Source organism: Myxine glutinosa, chromosome 3, assembly GCF_964187855.1.
Source record: "Myxine glutinosa chromosome 3, kmMyxGlut1.1, whole genome shotgun sequence".
Classification (NCBI taxonomy): domain Eukaryota; kingdom Metazoa; phylum Chordata; class Myxini; order Myxiniformes; family Myxinidae; genus Myxine; species Myxine glutinosa.
This window is the reverse complement of record NC_136263.1, coordinates 55,493,788-55,515,774: the sequence shown is the minus strand read 5'-3', so window position 1 is coordinate 55,515,774 and position 21,987 is coordinate 55,493,788. Positions and strand designations below refer to the sequence as shown.

Genomic DNA, 21,987 nt, shown 5'->3' with positions numbered 1-21,987 from the left:
TGATCAAGAGAAATGGGAGGCACCTGAGCTAAATTTCAAGTGTCATAGCAAAGGGTCTGAATACTTATGTCAATGTGATATTTCAGTTTTTTATTTTTAATAAATTTTCAAAACTTTCTAAAATCCTGTTTTCTCTTTGTCATCATGGGGTATTGAGTGCAGATTGATGAGGGAAAAAATGAATTTAAACGATTTCAGCATAAGGCTGCAACATGACAAAATGTGAAAAAAGTGAAGGCGTCTGAATACTTTCTGAATGCACTGTATATATATATATATATATATATATATATATATATATATATATATATATATATATATATATATATATATATACTGTATATATATATATATATATACTGTATATATATATATATATATACTGTATATATATATATATATATACTGTATATATATATATATATATATATATATATATATATATATATATATATATATATATATATATATATATATATATATATACATATATATATATATATGAAATAGCAGAAACTCCACAATATGAGGAGGGTGCCTCATTTGCATTAAATAAATAATTGGAAGAAATTAAATAAGTAGCGGACGTAGCTTCAAGACGATCGATCTGTAATTTTCAGACAAGCTTTCAGCTATATATATATACATTGATTTGAAAGCATCATGAAATATACTCAGGTGGCATCAAAATGTGAAAACTTTGGAGGAGGGGGTGAATACTTTTGCAGGCCACTACAATCTCACAACCATCTACAAAGTCCTAATTATTTGGTGCCATATTTCGAACTTCACCACCATCATTTCATCAGCATCATTACATGACATGTTACGCACTGTTATTTGCACAGCCGATGTGGAATGTTTGCTCGATGACCCATTCCTCTGCTGAATCCCCAAACGGTCTTTTAAATCTGATATTGCTGTGGATATAAAGATCATATAGGTGTGTGTGTGTGTGTGTGTGTGTGTGTGTGTGTGTGTGTGTGTGTGTGTGTGTGTGTGTGTGTGTGTGTGTGTGTGGACGATCTGGCTGTTGTAGCGGAACATAGACGGGAGATTGACAAATTACTGAGAGAATGTAAGGAGGCATTTGGGAAACATAGACTGAAGATGAGTATGGAGAAGATGGAGGTGATGTGTGTCAGGCAGCAGAGAAAATAAATTAACATCAGGTTAGAGGGGAAGGAGATCAGGCAGGGAAATAGGTTTGAGTATTTGGTGGGAATATTGACCGGAATGGTAGTTTGGAGCAAAGGTGTGGTGGAGGATACAGGTGGATGCTGAGGCACGGAGGAGGGTGGAGAGAATTATGGCATATAGAAAAATATCAAACAAATTGAAAGGGAAAGTTCTGGTGTCTTGTGTAACACCAGTCTACATTTGCGGTTTGGAGGCGGTAGCACTGACAGAGAGACAACAACAGAAGTTGCAAGTCTGTGAGAACAACTGGGTAAGGAGGATTGTGTGAGTGAAGAGGGTGGATAGAAGGAGGATGGATGAACTGAGGGAGGAGATAGGTGTGTAGATGAGCTTGATGGGGAGATTGGTAAGAAATGGCCTGGTCAATGTGGATTGGGGAAGAGAAAATGGCAAAGAGAACGGGCAGGTTGAGGGAGCAAGGTAGGAGGAAAACAGGTAGCCCACTTTTGAGATGGGAAGACTGTGTGAGGAGGGATATCAAGGAGATGGGGGTGGTTGGAGAGTGGAGAGAGTTGGCTAAGAACAGAGGAAAGTGGAGGAGTATCGTGGTCAAAGCAGGGCAGAAGCTTGGTGACTCATCCCTTATAAAGGGAAGAGAAGGAGAAGAAGATGATGATGGTAAAACATAGAACAAAGGTGAAGGACGGTCCGGAAGAAAAAAAAACTGTTTCCAGTTTCCAGTTCATATCAAATATTTTATTGGGATTGCCAAAATACATTTGTTTGAAAATAGGACCTTTTTATATGATGAATGGTCAAAATCCCACATCTTAAACAAGAAATGTTGCTATTTTATGACCTTGCACATTCCAGGGATTGCTCAATATAATTGATAATAACATAAGAATTACTTACAGCTCTAAATGCGCTAAGCATGCCGGTCCGCCATCCGCTGTTCAACAACACAGTCGTATTGAGACCGGCACGGTTATTGTAATTATCACTTGCTGAACCACTCGGAACCAACCAGCGGTAGAAATGCCTGATGTAGTGCGAGTTTGTTTTCCCTCACTAACCCCAACTCCGTAACTCAACGCCAAAGAAATGCATTCCCGATGAGAATTGAGTCATCCTCTACTGTTTAGACAAAATCCCCCTATGGATAGATGGATATTAAACAAGGCCGAATGCTCAAAGCACATTGGAAAGGCCATATTCCTTGCCTAAAATGGCGAGTTATTTTTCAACATTTGCTCCCTGCGTTGCCCTTTTCCTGTTTTCTTTAAAATATTATATCTTCTCTCAAAACCTCCAATTATTTTCTTCCTTCAATTCCCTTACATTGCCTGAACCTCCCTTTCCTCGCTCATCCTTACGCAACACTCTCTTGCATATTCCACATTGGAAGGGCCATATTCCTTGCATAAAATGGCGAGATATTTGCTCCCTGCGAATATCTCCTGCGAATATCAACGAATCTCCTGCGAATATCTCCTGCGAATATCTCCTGCGAATATCTCCTGCGAATATCTCCTGCGAATATCTCCTGCGAATATCTCCTGCGAATATCTCCTGCGAATATCTCCTGCGAATATCCTGCGAATATCTCCTGCGAATATCTCCTGCGAATATCTCCTGCGAATATCTCCTGCGAATATCTCCTGCGAATATCTCCTGCGAATATCTCCTGCGAATATCTCCTGCGAATATCTCCTGCGAATATCTCCTGCGAATATCTCCTGCGAATATCCTGCGAATATCTCCTGCGAATATCTCCTGCGAATATCTCCTGCGAATATCTCCTGCGAATATCTCCTGCGAATATCCTGCGAATATCAACGTTTGCTCCCTGCGTTGCCCTTTTCCTGTTTTCTTTAAAATATTATATCTTCTCTCAAAACCTCCAATTATTTTTCTTCCTTCAATTCCCTTACATTACCTGAACCTCCCTTTCCTCGCTCATCCTTACGCAACACTCTCTTGCATATTTCACATTGAAAGGGCCATATTCCTTGCATAAAATGGCGAGATATTTTTCAACGTTTGCTCCCTGCGTTGCCCTTTTCCTGTTTTCTTTAAAATATTATATCTTCTCTCAAAACCTCCAATTATTTTTCTTCCTTCAATCCCCTTACATTGCCTGAACCTCCCTTTCCTCGCTCATCCTTACCCAACACTCTCTTGCATTCCTACATGTATATATAGCTGCTTGTAGCTCTGATATTGAATCTGAGATGATGCACATGTCCGTAATAATGAAAGATGGTCGGATGAACCAGTTGTGAGGATTTTGATCATGATATAAAAATGATGGAGATTTACGTTGGGGTCAAAAATGTCATCAAAGCTTGGAAGAAGGAAAATGGAAAGACATTCAAATGAAGGAAACAGTTCAGCCATCTTTTTTATTTTAGGATCCCGAGGTTCATAGGCGCTTTGGGCAACAACACACTTGCCTCTTGAGATTTGGGAATAATCAACTGGCAAAGAGGAGAAAGGATGATCCTGAGGGGCTCGTAATTTCTGTAGACAAGGTACAACGTGGAGGACGGTTATTGGCAGGTGATGAGACATTGAGGGGTAATATCACATCCTCAGAAAATGCTGTTATTTTCAAAGGAAATGGCAGGAAAGTCAATGCTTAAGCCAAAAAGCCGGTTTCTCGCTCGCACTGTGAAAGAATCGTCATTTTGGGATTCAAAAATCTTAAAATAAGTCTTCTTGTGTGTTTAGAAAATGACACACTAAACACAGAATAAGTTACCACTTGTTTACAGTGTGATCCAACTGCTCTCATCAGTGTTTGCCTAGCATCAACCTTTTTTCCAATCGTTATAATATTTGGCTTTCTCCGGTTGTCCAACTTTTTTTTTTCTTTTTCTTTTTTTCCCAGCCTAACTTGGCCATTTCATAACCATAAAGAGAGTAACATGCTGAAATGTCATTGTTGAGATGAACGTACATACAGCGAAGGGGGAAGTTAGCTGGAATGACGGATGATCGACTGTGCAGCTGTTCCGGTTGATATAATGGTGTCATTCCCAGAAGCTGTACACCCCCGCACCACAATGTTGCACCTGCAACCTTGTCCATTGACCTCTTGGAATTACAAGCTTCCGGGAATGGTTATACCACACTCATACCAGCCTACGTACATGGTGTATCGACCCTGCCGGCCCCTCCCAATACGGCCGAACTTCACCCTTTGCTGCCTGTAGTCCCGGTAGTATCCTGCAAAAGAGGGATAAAAACGGGTGCGCACATGTTAGGAAGCAACCACATGCTTCCATCCAAATCGCCTGCTGATACCAGGTCATGCGACTCACCAATAGGAAAAGCTCATTCACAAACTTGAATTCGGTCATTTCCTCAAGTATCCCATCAGTGGGCTCTGTCCATGCGCTTACACAATTGGTCAACCTAATACAACACTCACCTTGGTGCTGAAGTCGCAGATCCTTTGGACAAACAGTGCCAGCTTATGGCAAGTAAACACCTTGACAAATTGTTCTACCCTGAGAATGAAAATAACCAAAGCTCCACATTGTTATATGAGGGAATAGTGTCCTAAAGCTAACATATCCGCATGGATTGGATTTGAAATTGGTGCTGCATTTTCAAAAAGTTCCAAGAATTTACAAATCTGTTCATGTAACCTTCAACCCCACCAATTATGGGTCTATCAGTGGAAAGTGAATGTCTGGAGTCGATGTAGTTCAAAACCTGCTATGCTATGCTATGCTTCCCTGATGGTGAGCCTCAAAGATAATTAAACTGCCAGCTGCGGAGCAGAGAGATTCGGTAAACACTTCCAACTGCTGGATTTCCTTGCCGAGGTTTGATTCTTGGCATCTGAGGTCATTGGCATGAGCAGGTGAGTTTTGAAGACATGAACCGGCTGTATCTCAAAGCTCACACAGACGCAAGAGATGGCGTCCACTCACGGTGTGACCTCATTCTTGTGTGGCTCGGCCCTGGGATCGTTTTCGGCCTGCGTACGAGGCCGCGCGCCCACAGTGTCGGGCACAAACAGAGGTCACAAAGCACCCGCAGTGTCGCGCATTCCACCTGCTTTTCAACTGAATTGACAGCAGCAAATCAAAGAATATTGGTTCAACTTCATCAAACATGCTTAAATACCACTGCTGGAGCTTTGAGAGGAAGAGAAAAAAAAGGATTGCCACGGTCCCTATGAGCTACCTAGTCTGGTTTCACATCTTGGAACCACCTTTCGAGGCCATTTTTCCCCGCAGAGCAGGGGTTGGCCTTTTTTGGGCACCATGGTCCCCTTTTTGAAGCAATGTTTTATGGCCGGATGCCCTTCCTGCCACCAACCCTGTTAGTCGCTCTCTTGTGACACACAGGGAATTATCAGTGAGCTGGTACTCAATTTGCGGACCTCCGAAGGATGACAGGCTGAGTCAACCCCTCTGGTGTTTAATTCAGCGATTGACCAGGATTCGAACCAGGGTCCTAGGATCCCAAGCCAGCACCCGAACCGCTAAGCCAACACCAGGTCAACACTTAGTTTCACATCTTGGCCCAGCTATAAACTGTCATGCTGGTGTTTCACAGGCAGACTGAAGCTTCAATCCGTGTGCAATCTTTCGGATGGACGTTTAAACTGTTGTCCCATCTGCCAGGATTAGTTAGTGGACGTTAAAGATCCTACCGTGTCCTTCGCGAAGAGTACGCGGGCTATCACTGACACCCCAGCCAGATTGCAAAATCTTGCTCTGACCTACAGGGGGCACTGCATCAGCAGCACTGCCAGCAAAACTATACCGCAGTACGAGCAGCGATGTTCTGCACACGATAGTTATTAGGATCACCACGTTATGGATATATAAACATTGCTTGAAACACACACAGCTTTAGAACCGGAGATTTGAACCTTTCCAAATATATACAGGAAATTATTTTTCAGTTTCTCGCTCTGAATTGTTGACTTTACACTCGGGTTAAGTAGATCGAAACCGCTGCTCTGTGTAAAGAATGCTTTTTGTGGATGCGAAACAGTCCTGGCAAAGCTTGCAACAATCTCTCGGTGGTGCTCGTGCCATGGATCAACAAAGACGGTTTTTGTGTTCCAATCTGAGGGCTTGGGACCTCGTGTTTAAATCACATGTACGAGTACTGTGTTGATGTGCATCGTCGACCGTAATGTCCACATACCCTAATTCATGTAAAAGTACCCTGCTGTCCTTGTCCTGCATGTCGTACCTGTACGAGCTACTTCAAGACCCTAAAGTCGTTTGAAATGTTTTCAAAACTGTCCTTTGTTTTTGGTTTCAGTGTTTCCTAAAACATTAATGAATGCACACAGTTCTATACATTGTTTTAGTCTCCATGTTCACTGTGTTTTGAACACCCCCATGTTTATTATGCGTATCCAGGGCGACACGTCATAGGCTCGTCGTAGTCACTTATTTTTCCAACAGAATGCCAAAACCCACTAAGTTCTGCTATTACTTGACAAAACAGATTTCCACTTGGTCTAACAGATACTGATACTGTACACACCAAGTAGTTTCCATTGTCACCCCTCCTGACCCCCTCTTCCCGCACCGCTTGCTCACAGGCCATCAAGAAAAGAAAAAAGGCGAGAATTGGCAACATGGGAAAGATTGACAAGGTTTCCATTATGGTTTCAAAGCGTCGTTCCTTATTTAAAACACAAGTTTCCAGAGTGACCGCATTTTATTTGGTATCCACATTGTGGAAGCTTGATGTCCACACGCACGTGGACTTTCACTGAGCTTCGGACATCTTGAGTTCTTTATTCGCACCCACAATCCCACAAGAGTAGAAAGCTAAGCTAGCCTCAAATTGCTGAATATTGGCCTCTCAAGTTCCAGGCACACATGAAAGAACACGGTGCGAGTCTCAGTGTAGGCTCGTGCTGTGTGTCAGTGCACAAGCTAAATAAATTAAATTAGCAACTAGGGGTTGGTAGGAGTATGTTTGCTGCCTGTGGGAAGTGGTCAAAGTTTTGAGTGTTCGCCATTTGTCGGATCAGACGAGGGAGCTAGCACTCAAAACTTGTCCTCAGACGAGGGGGGCTAGCACTCAAAACTTGTCCTCCGACGAAGGGAGCCAGCACTCTAAATATATATATTGGATTAATAACCCTAAACCTAACCCTAACACTAACCCGAACCCTAACAACTCGGCGGCTAGCACTGAAAACTTGTCCTCAGACGAGGGGGGCTAGCACTCAAAATATATATATTGGATTAATAACCCTAACACTATCCCTAACCCTAACAACTCGGGGGCTAGCACTCAAAACTTGCCTTCCGACGAGGGGGGCTAAAACTCAAAATATATATATTGGATTAATAACCCTAACACTAACCCTAACCCTAACAACTCGGGGGCTAGCACTCAAAACTTGTCCTCAGACGAGGGGCGCTAGCACTCAAAATATATATATTGGATTAATAACCCTAACACTAACCCTAACCCTAACAACTCGGGGGCTAGCACTCAAAACTTGTCCTCCGACGAAGGGGGCTCGCACTCAAAATATATATATTGGATTAATAACCCTAACACTATCCCTAACCCTAAACCTAACCCTAACACTATCCCTAACCCTAACAACTCGGGGGCTAGCACTCAAAACTTGCCCTCCGACGAGGGGGGCTAAAACTCAAAACTTGTCCTCAGACGAGGGGAGCTAGCACTCAAAATATATATATTGGATTAATAACCCTAACACTATCCCTAACCCTAACAACTCGGAGGCTAGCACTCAAAACTTGCCCTCCAACGAGGGGGGCTAAAACTCAAAACTTGTCCTCAGACGAGGGGAGCTAGCACTCAAAATATATATATTGGATTAATAACCCTAACCCTAACCCTAACACTAACCCTAACCCTAACAACTCGGGGGCTAGCCCTCAAAACTTGTCATCCGACGAGGGGGGGGCTAACACTCTAAATATATATATTGGCTTAATAACCCTAACCCTAACCCTAACACTAACCCTAACCCTAACAACTCGGGGGCTAGCCCTCAAAACTTGTCATCCGACGAGGGGGGCTAGCACTCTAAATATATATATTGGCTTAATAACCCTAACCCTAACCCTAACCCTCATCCTAACAACTCGGGGGCGAGCACTCAAAACTTCACCTGTACTTAACATCCCACAGCAACAGATGTACTCTTATCAAGTTTTGGTTGATAAAATTCCAGCATGTGATAGGTTAATAGATGAAGCTTCAGCCAAGATTCGTTTCGGGGTCGCCTCTAAAAGTCTTTTTTATTCGGGCGATTCCTAAAACATGAAGAAATGCGCATAAGTCTATACATTGTTTTGATCTCCTTGTTGGTTTGGATTTCCTTGTACAAACCTCCACCAAGATCTGTTAACGATTTGTATCAGTGTCGAGCATGGTCTACTACAAATTATGAATTTTTATATTTGTGGGAAAAGCAGATAAATTGTATGGTCATGTGACGAAAGCAGCTCTGCCACTCTTCCGCAGACGTTTGGCAGCGTTGCTGCTCTAATCCCGTCTCCGAGTCCATTTGGCCACAGTTGACCTTTACTTAAATGCGACAAAAGATGCTGAGATTAGTTTTTTTGTTTTAATGTTTCCCACAATGCATTGTATGAGTAATTGTTCTTGTCATGATGCCCATGTTCGGTAAAATGACTCCAAACTCGTGCGGCAATAACAGTGTCCAGATTGCCATGTTCAGTCTTACTCCTGAGTGTAGTTAAATGCACCACTGGGCAGCTTCAGTGAGACGAGACTAATTTACGAGTCCTGCTGGATCCAAAAATGTAAGATCATTTTGAGCTTTTGTTGAAATATTGAGTCGCTCAAAAAGAATGCATCTTTATAACCACACTCGGCAGCGTTGCACACAGATCTTGTAGCGAAGAAATATCCAACCTCTCAAAAAATAATCCATTTTACCTGTCGAGCATCCGCAAAGCTTGAATTGTTCCGCAGCAGGATGTGGTGTCAATGGCGGTGCCAACAGCATTCGCTGTGAATTGTTTTGGAGTTTAAAGAACATTTACAGTAACTTGTGCTGTGATACCGTTTCTCAAGATTACTTTGTAGGTCCCAAGCCTTGAGTCAGGAATTATTGAATCGCAAGTGTCGAGGACCTGCCATGGGAAGCAATGTGAAGCTGATGTTGAGGGCGGTAACAGCTCCTTTGCTCCAATGAAGGGTTAACGTCTGAAACGTTAGCATCTCCTTGCTTCCCATGGTGCTTAGCATTCCACAATCAACGGCCTGTTGATTCCACCCATCCAAATGTAAGTATAATTTGACTAGTGTGCCACAAACTCCAGTCCTCTGGCCCCATAAAGCACTTGCGCAGGGAGAGCCAGCCAAGTATGAGAACATCCGGGCATTCCTACACGCTTTAAAAACAGTCGGTCAATTTTTAGTTTCAATAATTCCTCCAGGCCAGAGCTTTTCAAACGTTCCTCCTGACAATGCCACGTTGGCAGCCTCCCATTGTATTTTTGCCAAGCACTGGGTGGTGTTTACGTCTGCAGAGACGCTCCAGGAAACCTGGGTTTGAAGGGTGGACAAACTGGCAAGTATTGTAGACCATGGGCACAGGAGAGATGACTGGTGGGGACAGGGAGGGGTCACACCAGAGCATACCATATTTTCTGCCTCCAGAAAGACCACTAAATGAGTTGAGCACTTTTCTTAAGAGGAGAGGATGCAGGTTGTTTTAAAATTATCTACCAAACAAACTTTAAGGAAATGTAGAAAGGCATAAAGAAAGAAGAAAATGTTTTCTTGTCACTTCAGCAGTTTACAAATAAAAATGTTTTTGCAATTGCTCTTCAGCGTAGCGTCAACGGGTTACCTGGAATGACACGCAGCTGATGTCGAGGAGCCAGAAGTCCGGTTCTGGCCTCCATGAATGAGTCCACAAATTGGCAGTGGTCTTCACAACGACCAACGCCATCTCCAATGCTGTGGAATGTTTCTGAGGAAAAAGCGATGCACGTACAAGTTAAATGATCTCTCAAGGGGTACGTAGTACGTTAGAGTCACTCAGTTCGTCAAGCAGGAAGCACACAGTGCTATGAGGTACTGAGTCAATATTTTGCTTCGAGGTGGTTAATTTATACCAGACTCTGTGGTGTAAGGGTTAAAGTGTCTGCTGTCTGGATCTGGGAGGTCGTTTGTTCGAATCCGACCCTGTCTGTCATAACGCATCCTTTTAAAATGGTACGTGTTGCTTCCTTGCTTGATTCTCAGCATTTAATAAGGATAGAGCATGTCCAAAGAGCTATAGGTTGGCAACCATTGCACAGGCTTCATGTGCCAAATGGCCTCCTCCTGTGTTGAAGTCCCATGTAAAGCAAACTTATATTGTGTTGTTTGTTGTTTTCATCTGCCATCAGTTTGGAAATCAGCCAACATTACCGCTTTACACAAAAAAGTGCAAAAACAGATCCTTGCAAATACAGACCAATCAGCCTGCTCCCAATCATCAACAAGGTAATGCTTGTTGCTTCGGATATCAAATTCTTCCTCTTCTCCAATGGCTTGATCTCGGATCATCAATTTGGATTCAGACCAGGTCATTCTACTCTGGACATGCTGCTTCTGCTGTCTCAACAATGGATGGAGTTCCTCAATGCCAAACAGGAAATCAGAGCTGATTTCCAATCTGGCCTCCAAAGCCAGTCGCCGACTGGGCATCCTCCATCGTGTGAAGTCCTTCCTTAGCACACCTGAGCTCCTCACCACATACAAGGCTTTCATCTGCAGCTCAATGGAATACTGTTCCCCCCCCCCCCCCCCCCTCTGGGCCGGTGCTCCTGCCTCACACCTCGCTCGGCTTCACGCTGTTGAAACCAAAGCTTTCAGAATCATTGGAATCTCCCACGATGAAGCTGATTGTGAGGGCCTTTCACTCACTCACTGCAGGCAGGTAGGTGATCTTTCTGTCTTCTACCGACTCCTCTCCGGCCTAGCTCCCCCAGCTCGGTCTGTGCTCTGTCCCCCAAATATTCCTCCAGGTCGTGCAAGATCTGCCATAACCCTATGGTGAAATAGCCAAAATCAAGACTCTCTGCTCAACGTCACTCTTTCATTCCTCTTTTCTCCCGCCTCTGGAACAAACTCCCTCACTCTCTTCAATCCCACTCCTCCCTCCAGGTCTTTAAAACAGCTGTTCACCACCATCTTTTATCTTCCCTCATCCAAAACCTTGATCTTTTTTACCCCCGTTAATTCACCCCAGATCCACTTTTTTGAAATACCGACTTCTTTCCTGGAAGTCCTAGCAGTGTCCATGTGTTTTATACCTCCCATGCCTCCTCCCCCCAAGCCCTCTCCCTCCCACAGATCTCCCGATGTCCCTATTCTCTGCTGTTGTACTTGTGTGCTTCCCTCTCTCCCCATCTTGTCTCCCGCTCCCTTTATTGTGTTTTGTGTCCGGTTGTTTTTGTGGTTTTTTTTTTGTGATTAATGTTAGCTCTTACACGAGCCTCGATCTTGTATACAAAATATGTATATATATATATATATACATATATATATATATATATATATATATATATATATATATATATATATATATATATATATATATATATATATATATATATATCTGTTTTCACTGACTTCATTTCTTTCTCCATCTATTTGTCTTTTCATCCCTTTTGATTATCACAGCCATCATATCCAATTACATTGTCTTCAAAAACTATCAGGGATGCCTCTTCCTGGTGGTTGTACCCCCCGACACAAATTGGGGGGCCAAATCTTCCCCATTCTTCACTGATTCGTCAGGGCAGTGCGGTCACGGTCAGAGTGCCACTCTGTCCCCATGGACCGGCCCTTTCCCTCTTTACTCTCTCTCCCCCTCTAACTCTATCATGGTCCTGACTTTGTGAAGGCGGGGGTACACCATCCTGGATGTGGGCTTGCTCAAGAGAACTGCTCAACATTGAACTGTACAACATTGGGCTATACAACAACAACAACATTCTCCTCATCCATTACTGGCTGCTCTTACCATTGAGCTTGTCACCCAGTAGGATCTTGTAGCGAAGCGAGTTGCACAAAACGACACCGACAAACTTCTGGTACCAAGTACGCTTGACATACTGTCGTCCTCTGCACAAGCTATCTGCCCGATTGTACTTGAATTTGAATGGAATCCAGATGGGCTCTCCACCTGCATGGCAACATGGGTACACGAACATCTCCACTTCCAGGCCTACACTTTCCTATCCGCAATCCCATGCACACAAACAAAGGAACCACCGTGCGTACACAAGCATAACTGATAGGGTTAGTGTGCAATAACTGATAGTTCAACTGTTCGTGTGTCCTCAAAAAGTTTACATCAACACCACACTTGGACGAGGCTGTTTCGACATAGGTGTTTAAGACTCGTAAGGGCCAGACAAAAGCAAAAATCAATGCAATTAGCAAGAGGCTAATCAGTAAGGGTAGCAAAACACCTGTACACAAATACCAGTGCTGGCAAAAACTTTATAACAAAAAATTCTCGTGAAGTCTGTTTAAAATATTTGTGTACCAGGTTGAGGCTCATAAAAGAGCTTAACACACAGAATTAACCAGAACATAACGGAATACAAAGAACATGGGGGAAACACACGAACATCAGGGTGGAGGGACACTTGGAGAAAGAAAGTGCATGCTGAAGAATGAGAGCAAGGAGAGGGGGAAGAGGAAACAGCTTGGATACAAACTCAAACACAGCAAGAAGAGGAAGGGAAAATGGCGGATGACATATAAATGGATTATATAATGAGGAATGATTACCCCACGTGCGTAGCGCAAATTGGGGTGAAGCAATTGGTTCACTCTGTGTCTGAGACGGCAGTCGGTGATCGAGGAACAACTTGAATTCAATTTAATTTTACATTTTGAACACCAGAACATGAATCGGAACACGAAGCTGCAGTTTAGCAGTACTTTGGCTCAGAATTTGGCGAATTGTATGGAATCTCATCCTGAGCGCACATGCGCACAAAGGAGTACAGCAATTGCTTCAGTCTGTCTGTCAGTAAAATAAAATGGAAAATAATTCCAAACAGGAAACTTACTGTTTAGGGGGATGTCATAAAGGACGTAAACAACAGGCACAAATAATTACTTTCACATGTTCAATAAGGTGGTGTAGAAGAGGGCGCATCAGCGGCGGTAAACATACGACTCAATGGTTTGTTTCTCCAGCTTTTGAAACTTTATTTTCATTTCAATTGAATGATATTGTAGTGCGGTGCTACGCGCACGACTTGTTTGCCAGAAAAGGTAAGCAACAACGCGTAGGATCCAAAGAGTCTTTATTACAAAGCTCAAACTGTAGAACTGACATGCTCGGCGCTGCGAGCCCCGTGTATATCCCGAGGCCACGCCTACCCCTCGGGCGTGGCTGACACCCTCTTGGTGCACGGAATGATGTCACCGCGCCAGCGAGCCATCGTGTCCGCCACAATATAACGCCAGGCTGAACAGTTTACATTTTGTATCCCACTGATAGGCCGGATCTGCATCCGAACCTTAAATAAAATCGAATTGGCTTGTTCTTGTCACCAAACCAACTCATCCACTAAGTATCCACATCCACAACTCAACCGTCCACAACGTTTTGAGAAATCATGCTATTTATCGTTTTTGGCCCTATCTCTCATTGGGAAGAATCGCTTATAGTATTTAATACAACTTTCGTATCCGGATCAAGATCTTCGCCAAAATCGAATCAATTCGTCATTGGCACACACCCAACCCACCCACCAAATTTTGTCCAAATCCTTCAGTAACTTTTTGAGATATCCTGCTCACAGACAAACAGACAGGGGTGAAAACATAGCTTCCATCCACCTTTGGTGGCAGAGTAAATATCATGCTATATATCGATTTTGGCCCATTTCCCAATGGTGAAGAGTCACTTAAACAATTCTAGTATCTGGATCTGGATCTTCACCAAATCAAATCTATTCGTTCTTGTCACACACACAACCTGTCTGAATCTGTCCATAACCTTTTGAGATATCGTGCTATCGTATTTGGCCCTATATATCAATCGCGATGAATTACTTAAAAATATAGCATCGAGATCTTTACCAAAATCTGATCAATTCATTCTTCGTACACACCCAACCTGTCTACCAAGTTTCGTCCAAATATGTGCATAACATTTTGAGATATCCTTCTCACAGACAAACAGGGTTGAATGCATTATACGTAACCTCCGTCCACCTTTGAGGGCGGAGGTAGTAAATAATACCATGCTTACTACATTATCAGGAATAATAACGTATTGCATATTAATGAGAGTGATATGCCCTTATTATTTAGGATACAAAAATAATATCTGACGAGATATAAGAATAATTATCACGTGATGTGAAATATTAATGAAAATAAGTGATTTTTTAGAAGGGACGAAAATAAATAGAATACAACTCACCATGTGGTCGAATCACGAGGAGAGGATCATCTGGAAAAAAAATAAATAAATAAATAAATGCACAAAACACAGGGCTTCTTGTTCATTATGCTGATTACTTGTTTGGTAGAATCTGCACTATAAGAGAGCCGTTTGTGTGTCTGTCTGTCGCCATTTTCCATAGATGGCTGAATCGATCTTCCTGAAACTTCCAAAGTTCGTCAGTGAGTGCCGGCAGAGTTGTGGGCAAGAATTTTTTTGGGGGAAATTTTGAAAAAAACGTTGCATTTTTTTTTTAACGCTCCATAGTGACGAGATAGCTAGGCCTTCATAACTACGTGAAAGGTTGTATTAAATGATTCCCAACCCCATTTATTAGTGGGTGCAGAGAAGTGTTTAGGCCCCCACATAAAATATATAAAAATCAAAATTTGATTTCTTTTCAATGCCAACTGATTAGAACAGCACAGGGCAACGCCAGGTACCCCTGCTAGTCCATATACAATCTCTATATATCGTGCTTTACTATAAATATATATATATATTGTTGCGGATATGGAATTTGGCCTCCGTATCCGCTTGTAAATATGCCCCTATTTCCCCAATACTCCCCAACTCTCCCTTACCCCATTCCTTAGTCCCATTGTCTGTAAACAACACCCAGTAGAGCCGATCTTCCCCTTCATCCCCCCATTAAATGTCGTGCCCAGGTCCACCACAGCTCACGTAGACAACTATAGGACATCTTGCTAGTTATTCTTAGTCTATGTCAGTTAAGGACTTGTTTCCATTAATCTTGACTCTTCGTTGCACCAGAATGTGATTATATGGCACCAGTAGGAGTTTAGGACCTTCCCATACCTCCCCGCATCTCTTCCCCATGAAGAAGCGCCAACTACAACAACTACAACAAAAGGGGGGGGGGCGGCGCGGTGACGGCGTGGGGAGTGGGCGTCCTCCTTCCGGCTCGGTTAGCCGCCTTTGACCATGTGCTCCGACGGGGTTACCACGCAGGGGCTGGCCGTCAGTTCCTCGTCAGGGGCGGAGCCCGGTAACCCCCCAGCCCGCACCCAATGAGAAGCCATGGGCCGATGCCATATGGGGCGGAGCTAACGAGCGAGGGCGTGACTCCCCGCGGGATATACGCGACGTCTCACCAGAAGAGAGAGAGAGATGCGCCTCAGCCACGAAAGAAGGAACCCGACGCCACCTCGAGCGCTGAATACCTCCCCGCATCTCCGGACCGAACCGAGCTGATTCTGCCAATGAGCCCAGGTGCACCTGGAGCGATCGCTACCCGCTTTCCTTGCCATCAAACCCCGTGTGAGTCAGTTGTTGTCCTGTTTATCTGTCGTCTGTCGGGGCTATTAATATAAGAGTGTGTTTAAGTGCCCACCTTCCTATGTTTACCTCTCATCCCTGTAATCTGACCTTCCGCCATAATAGAACCTCCTCCGGAGGCCTTTGAGAACCGTATCCCTGGTGTCGTGTCATATTAATCCCAGCCGTGTGTCTTTTCCTTCATTGACCTAGCAGAGCGCGATTAGTCAACGTCCGGGTACAATCGGGGTAACTTGTACGGATACGGCGGCCATCCCGCTCGGCCCACCATACCATCAAAGTCGTATCTGTAACAATTGGTGTCAAGAGTGTCGGATTCGGACCCGGGACTAAATTTATTAGGCCCAAATTTGGGAAGTAGAATCGATTCGGAGCGCGTTTCCCGCGCGAATATTGTAGTAGAATCGATCCGGAGCGCGTTTACTGCGCTCGACGAAATTATAAAGGCGAAATTTGATTTTGTTGTACGGAAATAAAAACCCGAATCTTGAAAGTCGCGCTATGGCAGACCAAGACAGCTGGGGTCCGGTAGAGGAGAGTGAGGCAGGGTCGGTCCAGGACCAAATTGAGGGACATGAGGAGAGCGAAGCAGCGAGGGTAGCAGGCGCGCAAAATGGCACCTCGCACATGGCCACGGCGCCCACGCCCGCGACCGTGGTAGCGCCACCGGGGGATTTGAGTCTGTTTTTTATACAAATGAAGGCCCTTATGGCCCAGACTAGTGAGCAATTGGGAGACCAAATTAGAGGTTTGAAAAGCAGTATGGGACAAATGGGAAACGAAATGGGGGTAATGGGGAACCGGATGGATGCGCAGGGTGAGCGATTGGAGGGCCAAATGGGGGTAATGAGGGACGAAGCGAGGGGTACCGGTGAGGGATTAGAAAAGAAATTTGGGGGATTAGACAAGAAATTTGAGGGATTAGACAAGAAATTTGAGGGGTTAGACAATGGGATAGAAGGGGTGAAACATGGGTTAACGGGGGTAGAAAACAGAATGGCCGCTCAAGAGAATCAGATAGAGGGGATGAAAAAGGGGTTAGAGGGGTTAGAAAACAGTATGGAAGGCAAATTGAGGGACATGAGGGACCAAGCGGAAAGGGAAGTTAAACAAATGGGGCAGCAGATAGAGGGGGTTAGAATGGGGGTAGAAACCAAACTGGATGCTCACAGGGAGGAAATACAGCAGATGAGGGTGGCATCTGGGCAGGAGATGCAAGTGATGGGAGAAGAGATCAGAAGAGGAGTGAGTGAGGAGGTCGGAGGAGTGCGCGAGGAGGTGAGGCACTGTAAGGAGCACATGGAGAAGGAGGTGAGAAAGGGGACTGTAAAGTTGCAAGGGGGTGTAGAGGACCTGACGCAGGAGGTAGAACAACTGACAGAGGGACAAAAAGAACTAACGGACCAGGTAAAGAAGAACACAGCGGTAATAGGAGGGTTGAAAGCGACACAAAATGACCTAAAAAATGACTTGGTAGCGACGAAGAGGGAATGTCAGATGGTACGTGAGGGACTGACAACGAGGTTGGACGAGGTGATAGAGGTAATGGAGACGAAGGACCGGCAGGTGAGGACGCACATGGAAACGGTCAAGGTAGCCTTAGAGGACGAGCTTGAGGAGACGTACCGGGACATAAAAGAGGTGAAGCAGAAATTAGAAGAAGTGGAAGAAGGGGTGAGCGAAATTAAGAAGCGACGGAGAGAGGATAAGAAAGAGATAAAAGAGGAGGTAAAATAATTGGTCCAAAGTCTGTGTTCGGATCGTGATGATGTGCTCATTAACCGGATGAGGGATTCGCAGGTGATGGAGGAGAAGCGAAGAGGAAGAGGACCCGGTGTAAGTGGTGACCAATATGGTCGTGCGTATGATGCGCCAGGTGATTTAAGGAGCTTGGGGGTCGAGATGGACCCGGGTGTTCGTGAGAGGCCGTTGGTGAAGTGTGCGACAGGTCTGGTGTGCGAAAAAGGAGGTGTGCGAGAAAGTCCGACTCTGGGGTGTGTGACGGACAGGTGCATGGGGAAAGAGTGCGCTGTCAAAGGTAAGGAAGAGTGTACACCTGTGGTGAGTGTTACAGAGGGTGTAACGGGAGAGTGTGCGCGAGAAAGGTGTGTAACGGACGGGTGCATGAGGAAAGAGTGTGCCGTCAAGAGTAAGGGTGAGTGCGCTGTCAAGGTGAGTGTTACAGAGGGTGTAACGGGAGAGTGTGCGCGAGAAAGGTGTGTAACGGACGGGTGCATGAGGAAAGAGTGTGCCGTCAAGAGTAAGGGTGAGTGCGCTGTCAAGAGTGGAGGTGAGAGTAGTAAGAGTGACACGGAGCGTGAGTTGGTTGTGACAGGTGAGAAAGGAAGCACACCTGGAATGGTAGAGCGTGTGTGGGAAAGCACGCTGGAATTGGTCGTGAGGCACGTGGTTGGGTGTGCGAGTGAGAGCACACCTGTGATTGTCACAGAGGAGGTGACCGAGGAAGGGGCGCGAAGAGGTGTGTTGGTGAGGTGTGCGAGCGGCGAATGTGTGCCAAGGTGTTCGGTGGTCAGGTGTGTGACCAAGTCTGTGAGTGGAATGAGAGTACCTGGGTGTGTAAGGAAAGGTACGAGGAGCATGGAGACAGCTGGAGGTGTGAGCACGAAAGGGGTAGCGTATGCGTGTAAGCATGCAGGTGAGGAGGCATCGACGGTAACCGGGTTAGAGGTTAGAACGACTTATAGCCGAATCGGGCCCTCGGTGCGCGTCGGGCAGCCCGATAGGAAGGGTCGTCATGGCGACCACTTTCTGTTGAGACGTGCCGGCAGGTCGAGATCGGGACATTGGATGGCTCCACGCCGAGGGGGTGCGTGGGATCTCGGCCCGGGTAAGCCTCCGTCCCTGCACCGAGTGCCGGACGCGTCCAGCCGCTGGCACAAAACGACCCGCGTTCATTGCTCGGCTCTACGAAGCCGGGCTTTGGACAGGAATTGGCGCACCGAGAGGCATTATTGAGGAGACTGTGTGATGAGGTTAGTGTTTTGGCCCCAAAATTAGAGAAAAACAAAATTTGATGATTGGCAAAGGATTGGCAGTAAAGATTGGCAGATGATGGGTAGTGAGTGGCAAATTTTTGATTTGTTGAAATTTGATGTGCAAAATTAGTAGTGAGCGATGGGCCCGCTGGGTAAGGGTGGCATCCCTGCCACCCTTCCCAGATGGGGCAAATGCGCAATAGTTTATGGGGTGGATGGCGGTGAAAACTAGCCCGGGTGGGTTAGGATATTGATAGGGATCTAGAGATTGACATTAGGTAACGTTAAGGTTAGTTAGTGACTGATACCTGTAGTGGGGACGCAGGTAGTTTAGGGTGGATTATAATGACGTGGGAGCGCAATAGTTTAAAGGGACGACAGGAAAGCGCAAGTTTCAGAGGGGAGTAGTTAGCTGAGATGATGCCGTGTGTTTGTGATTGCACAGGTGTGAGAGCTGGACAGGTGTGTGGAGCAGTGTATGAGTAGTGAGTGTGTGGATCAGCGCGAATGCGCTTTGGGGAGAGAAGGGTGCAGGTGGCACCAGGTGTGAGAGCACAGGTGTGCAAGGACAGGTGTGTGGAGTACATGGAGTAAGTGGTACGGAGGGGTGTGCATGGTGCGAAGGTGTGGATGGGGGAAGAGTGGACCCCTCTTTCACGAGTACCCGGGGCGGGTAGTGTAAGTGTTAGGTAGAGGGTATAGGTAAATTGTAGTTGGATATTGGCATCTGTGGTGCGGTTGGAAGAATGATGTTTGGATGGGTGCATTAGTGTTGTGGAAATGGCTGGGCGTGTAGCCTGTTAGTGTGTGTAGTTGGTTGGGCACTCCACCACTGTGAGGATGTCGGCCAGGTGAGGCCGCAGGTGGGCTCTGGGAGCCGGTAGAGTTGTGGATGGGGCCCGAGGATCCGGAGGACGGGCCCGGGTAGCCCAGTGCCAGAGAGGGCACCGAGTGGGGAGAGCGCCAGAGGGCCTTCCCCAGGTAGATAGGTTAGGGTAAGGAGCAGGTAAGCTCGGAGGCAACTGCAGTGGTGGAGGTGTGCAGGTGGGTAGACCTGCTGGGAGAGCTACACGTCGCGGCCCAGAAATTGTGCGAGGGCACCGAGAGATGAATCGGGGGAGTGAGACCCCAAATTGAGAAGCACCACAGTTTGGTCAATGGGAATTGGTTTTTAAAACCACTTAGTGTAAGATGGCCAATGGTTTGGCAGGGAAAGACCCCGGGTAATGTAAAGTTGTTAAAGTCATTTAGGAAATAGTTAGGATTGATGAACCTGTCGCACCATACGCAGCCACTTACCTGAGGTGATGATGATGACTCCACACCTGTGTTTTCTTTGTTGTGTTGCAGGCAATGAGAATTGCTGTGTGGATTTGTGAGACGCATCACGACGTGGATGAGACATTGGGGTGATTCCATCTCTCCCTCCTTAGGAGGGACTGATGATGAATTGGTGATGGCAAATTTTGATGAGAGTTGAGAATGGCAAATTTGATTGGTTAGGAGGGAGAGAAGACGAATTTGGTTTATGGGAGGAACGGGGAAGACAGTAAGGATGTTTGTTGATTTGTAAAGTAGATGTTTATGGGTAGTGTTGTGTTTTGTTGATACAGTAAGGGGTAAGGGAGGGGCCATGTAGGTTACCTGGTGGGGGGGGGGGGTGTACGGTAGGAACGTACCTGTCTCACCTGGTTCCCATGTGCCCCCAGTGTGCATCATCTTGTATTGCGTGCACTTTTGCGCCCTTACCACCTTACTCACTTGTCTTGTTTTTGTCTCCCACCTCCGAGGATCTGGCTTTGGGGTAGAGAGAGAGGAGAGAGAGGTGCTGGCTACGCAGTTGTGGGCCTGCACTTTCGCTGCTTGCTGCTGGGATCGATGCACCATATGGACCGCAATGTTTGTGGCCACCCACAATGGGCCGCAGTTCTTGCGGCCAAGCACCACCCATGGATGGACCTATGGGTCAACGTGGCACCTATGCCATACAGGTGAACCACTAATAGTTGGCCCCTGGCGGCCACAATATAGAAATGGACGCGGTTGGCGCCTTTCTTTATTTTTGAAAGCGGCAAGAAGGCCAAGTGCACCACAGGAAGAGCAAGAGACACCTGCAGGGTTAGGGGTTGTCGTTTTTATTTTAACAAACAATGGTGGTGCACCGGATGGTGCTGACAGTACATGATGGGGTGGTGCTTTTGGTGCTGGGAAGGGGTGCTCTGCACATTATTAAAGGCCGTAGGCCACAGAGCACTCGTGGGTTGGTGTATCGATGCTAGCATGCGTGCTCTCTCTATGCATAACATCTGCATGTGTTCCTCCAAAAACAGGTCCTGGATCGTAGTGTAAATATCAGCGTAGTCTTGTAAATAATGCTCCCTACCGGCTGTATGTTTAGTTTGAGGATTCTTTCCGGATTCGGTTATCCTGTGGGTGTGTTTCTGTGAGGAGAAGGGTGCAACGTCGCAGGGGGACATATTTACTCATTTGTGAATATCTGTAAAACTGTCGCACTCAGGGTAGAGTTAATAGTAGAGGGAACTACATCTGAGTGCCACACTAAACTAGGTAAAAATTTATCGGGTCGGGACGCCCCGAGGGTAGAGAAGGGTGCAATGTTGCGGATATGGAATTTGGCCTCCGTATCCGCTTGTAAATATGCCCCTATTTCCCCAATACTCCCCAACTCTCCCTTACCCCATTCCTTAGTCCCATTGTCTGTAAACAACACCCAGTAGAGCCGATCTTCCCCTTCATCCCCCCATTAAATGTCGTGCCCAGGTCCACCACAGCTCACGTAGACAACTTTCGGACATCTTGCTAGTTATTCTTAGTCTATGTCAGTTAAGGACTTGTTTCCATTAATCTTGACTCTTCGTTGCACCAGAATGTGATTATATGGCACCAGTAGGAGTTTAGGACCTTCCCATACCTCCTCGCATCTCTTCCCCATGAAGAAGCGCCAACTACAACAACTACAACAAAAGGGGGGGGCGGCGCGGTGACGGCGTGGGGAGTGGGCGTCCTCCTTCCGGCTCGGTTAGCCGCCTTTGACCATGTGCTCCGACGGGGTTACCACGCAGG

At 45.8% G+C, this 21,987-nt stretch overlaps 1 protein-coding gene across 4 annotated transcripts in view; it reads right to left on the bottom strand.

Annotated features, from left to right (window-relative positions):
* Positions 1-1,874: 1,874 nt before the first annotated feature.
* Positions 1,875-21,987, bottom strand: part of LOC137423548 (netrin receptor DCC) — a 102,054-nt gene continuing 81,941 nt past the window's right edge. For all 4 annotated transcript variants that reach the window (XM_068110826.2, XM_078774074.1, XM_068110824.2 and 1 more), the window contains 4 exons: positions 14,588-14,617; positions 12,161-12,322; positions 9,995-10,117; positions 1,875-4,371 (listed from right to left, as the gene is read on the bottom strand). In XM_068110826.2, the coding sequence (XP_067966927.2) occupies positions 4,247-4,371; positions 9,995-10,117; positions 12,161-12,322; positions 14,588-14,617 (440 nt within the window). In that variant the 3' untranslated portion in view covers positions 1,875-4,246. The remainder of the gene's footprint in view (positions 4,372-9,994; positions 10,118-12,160; positions 12,323-14,587; positions 14,618-21,987) is intronic.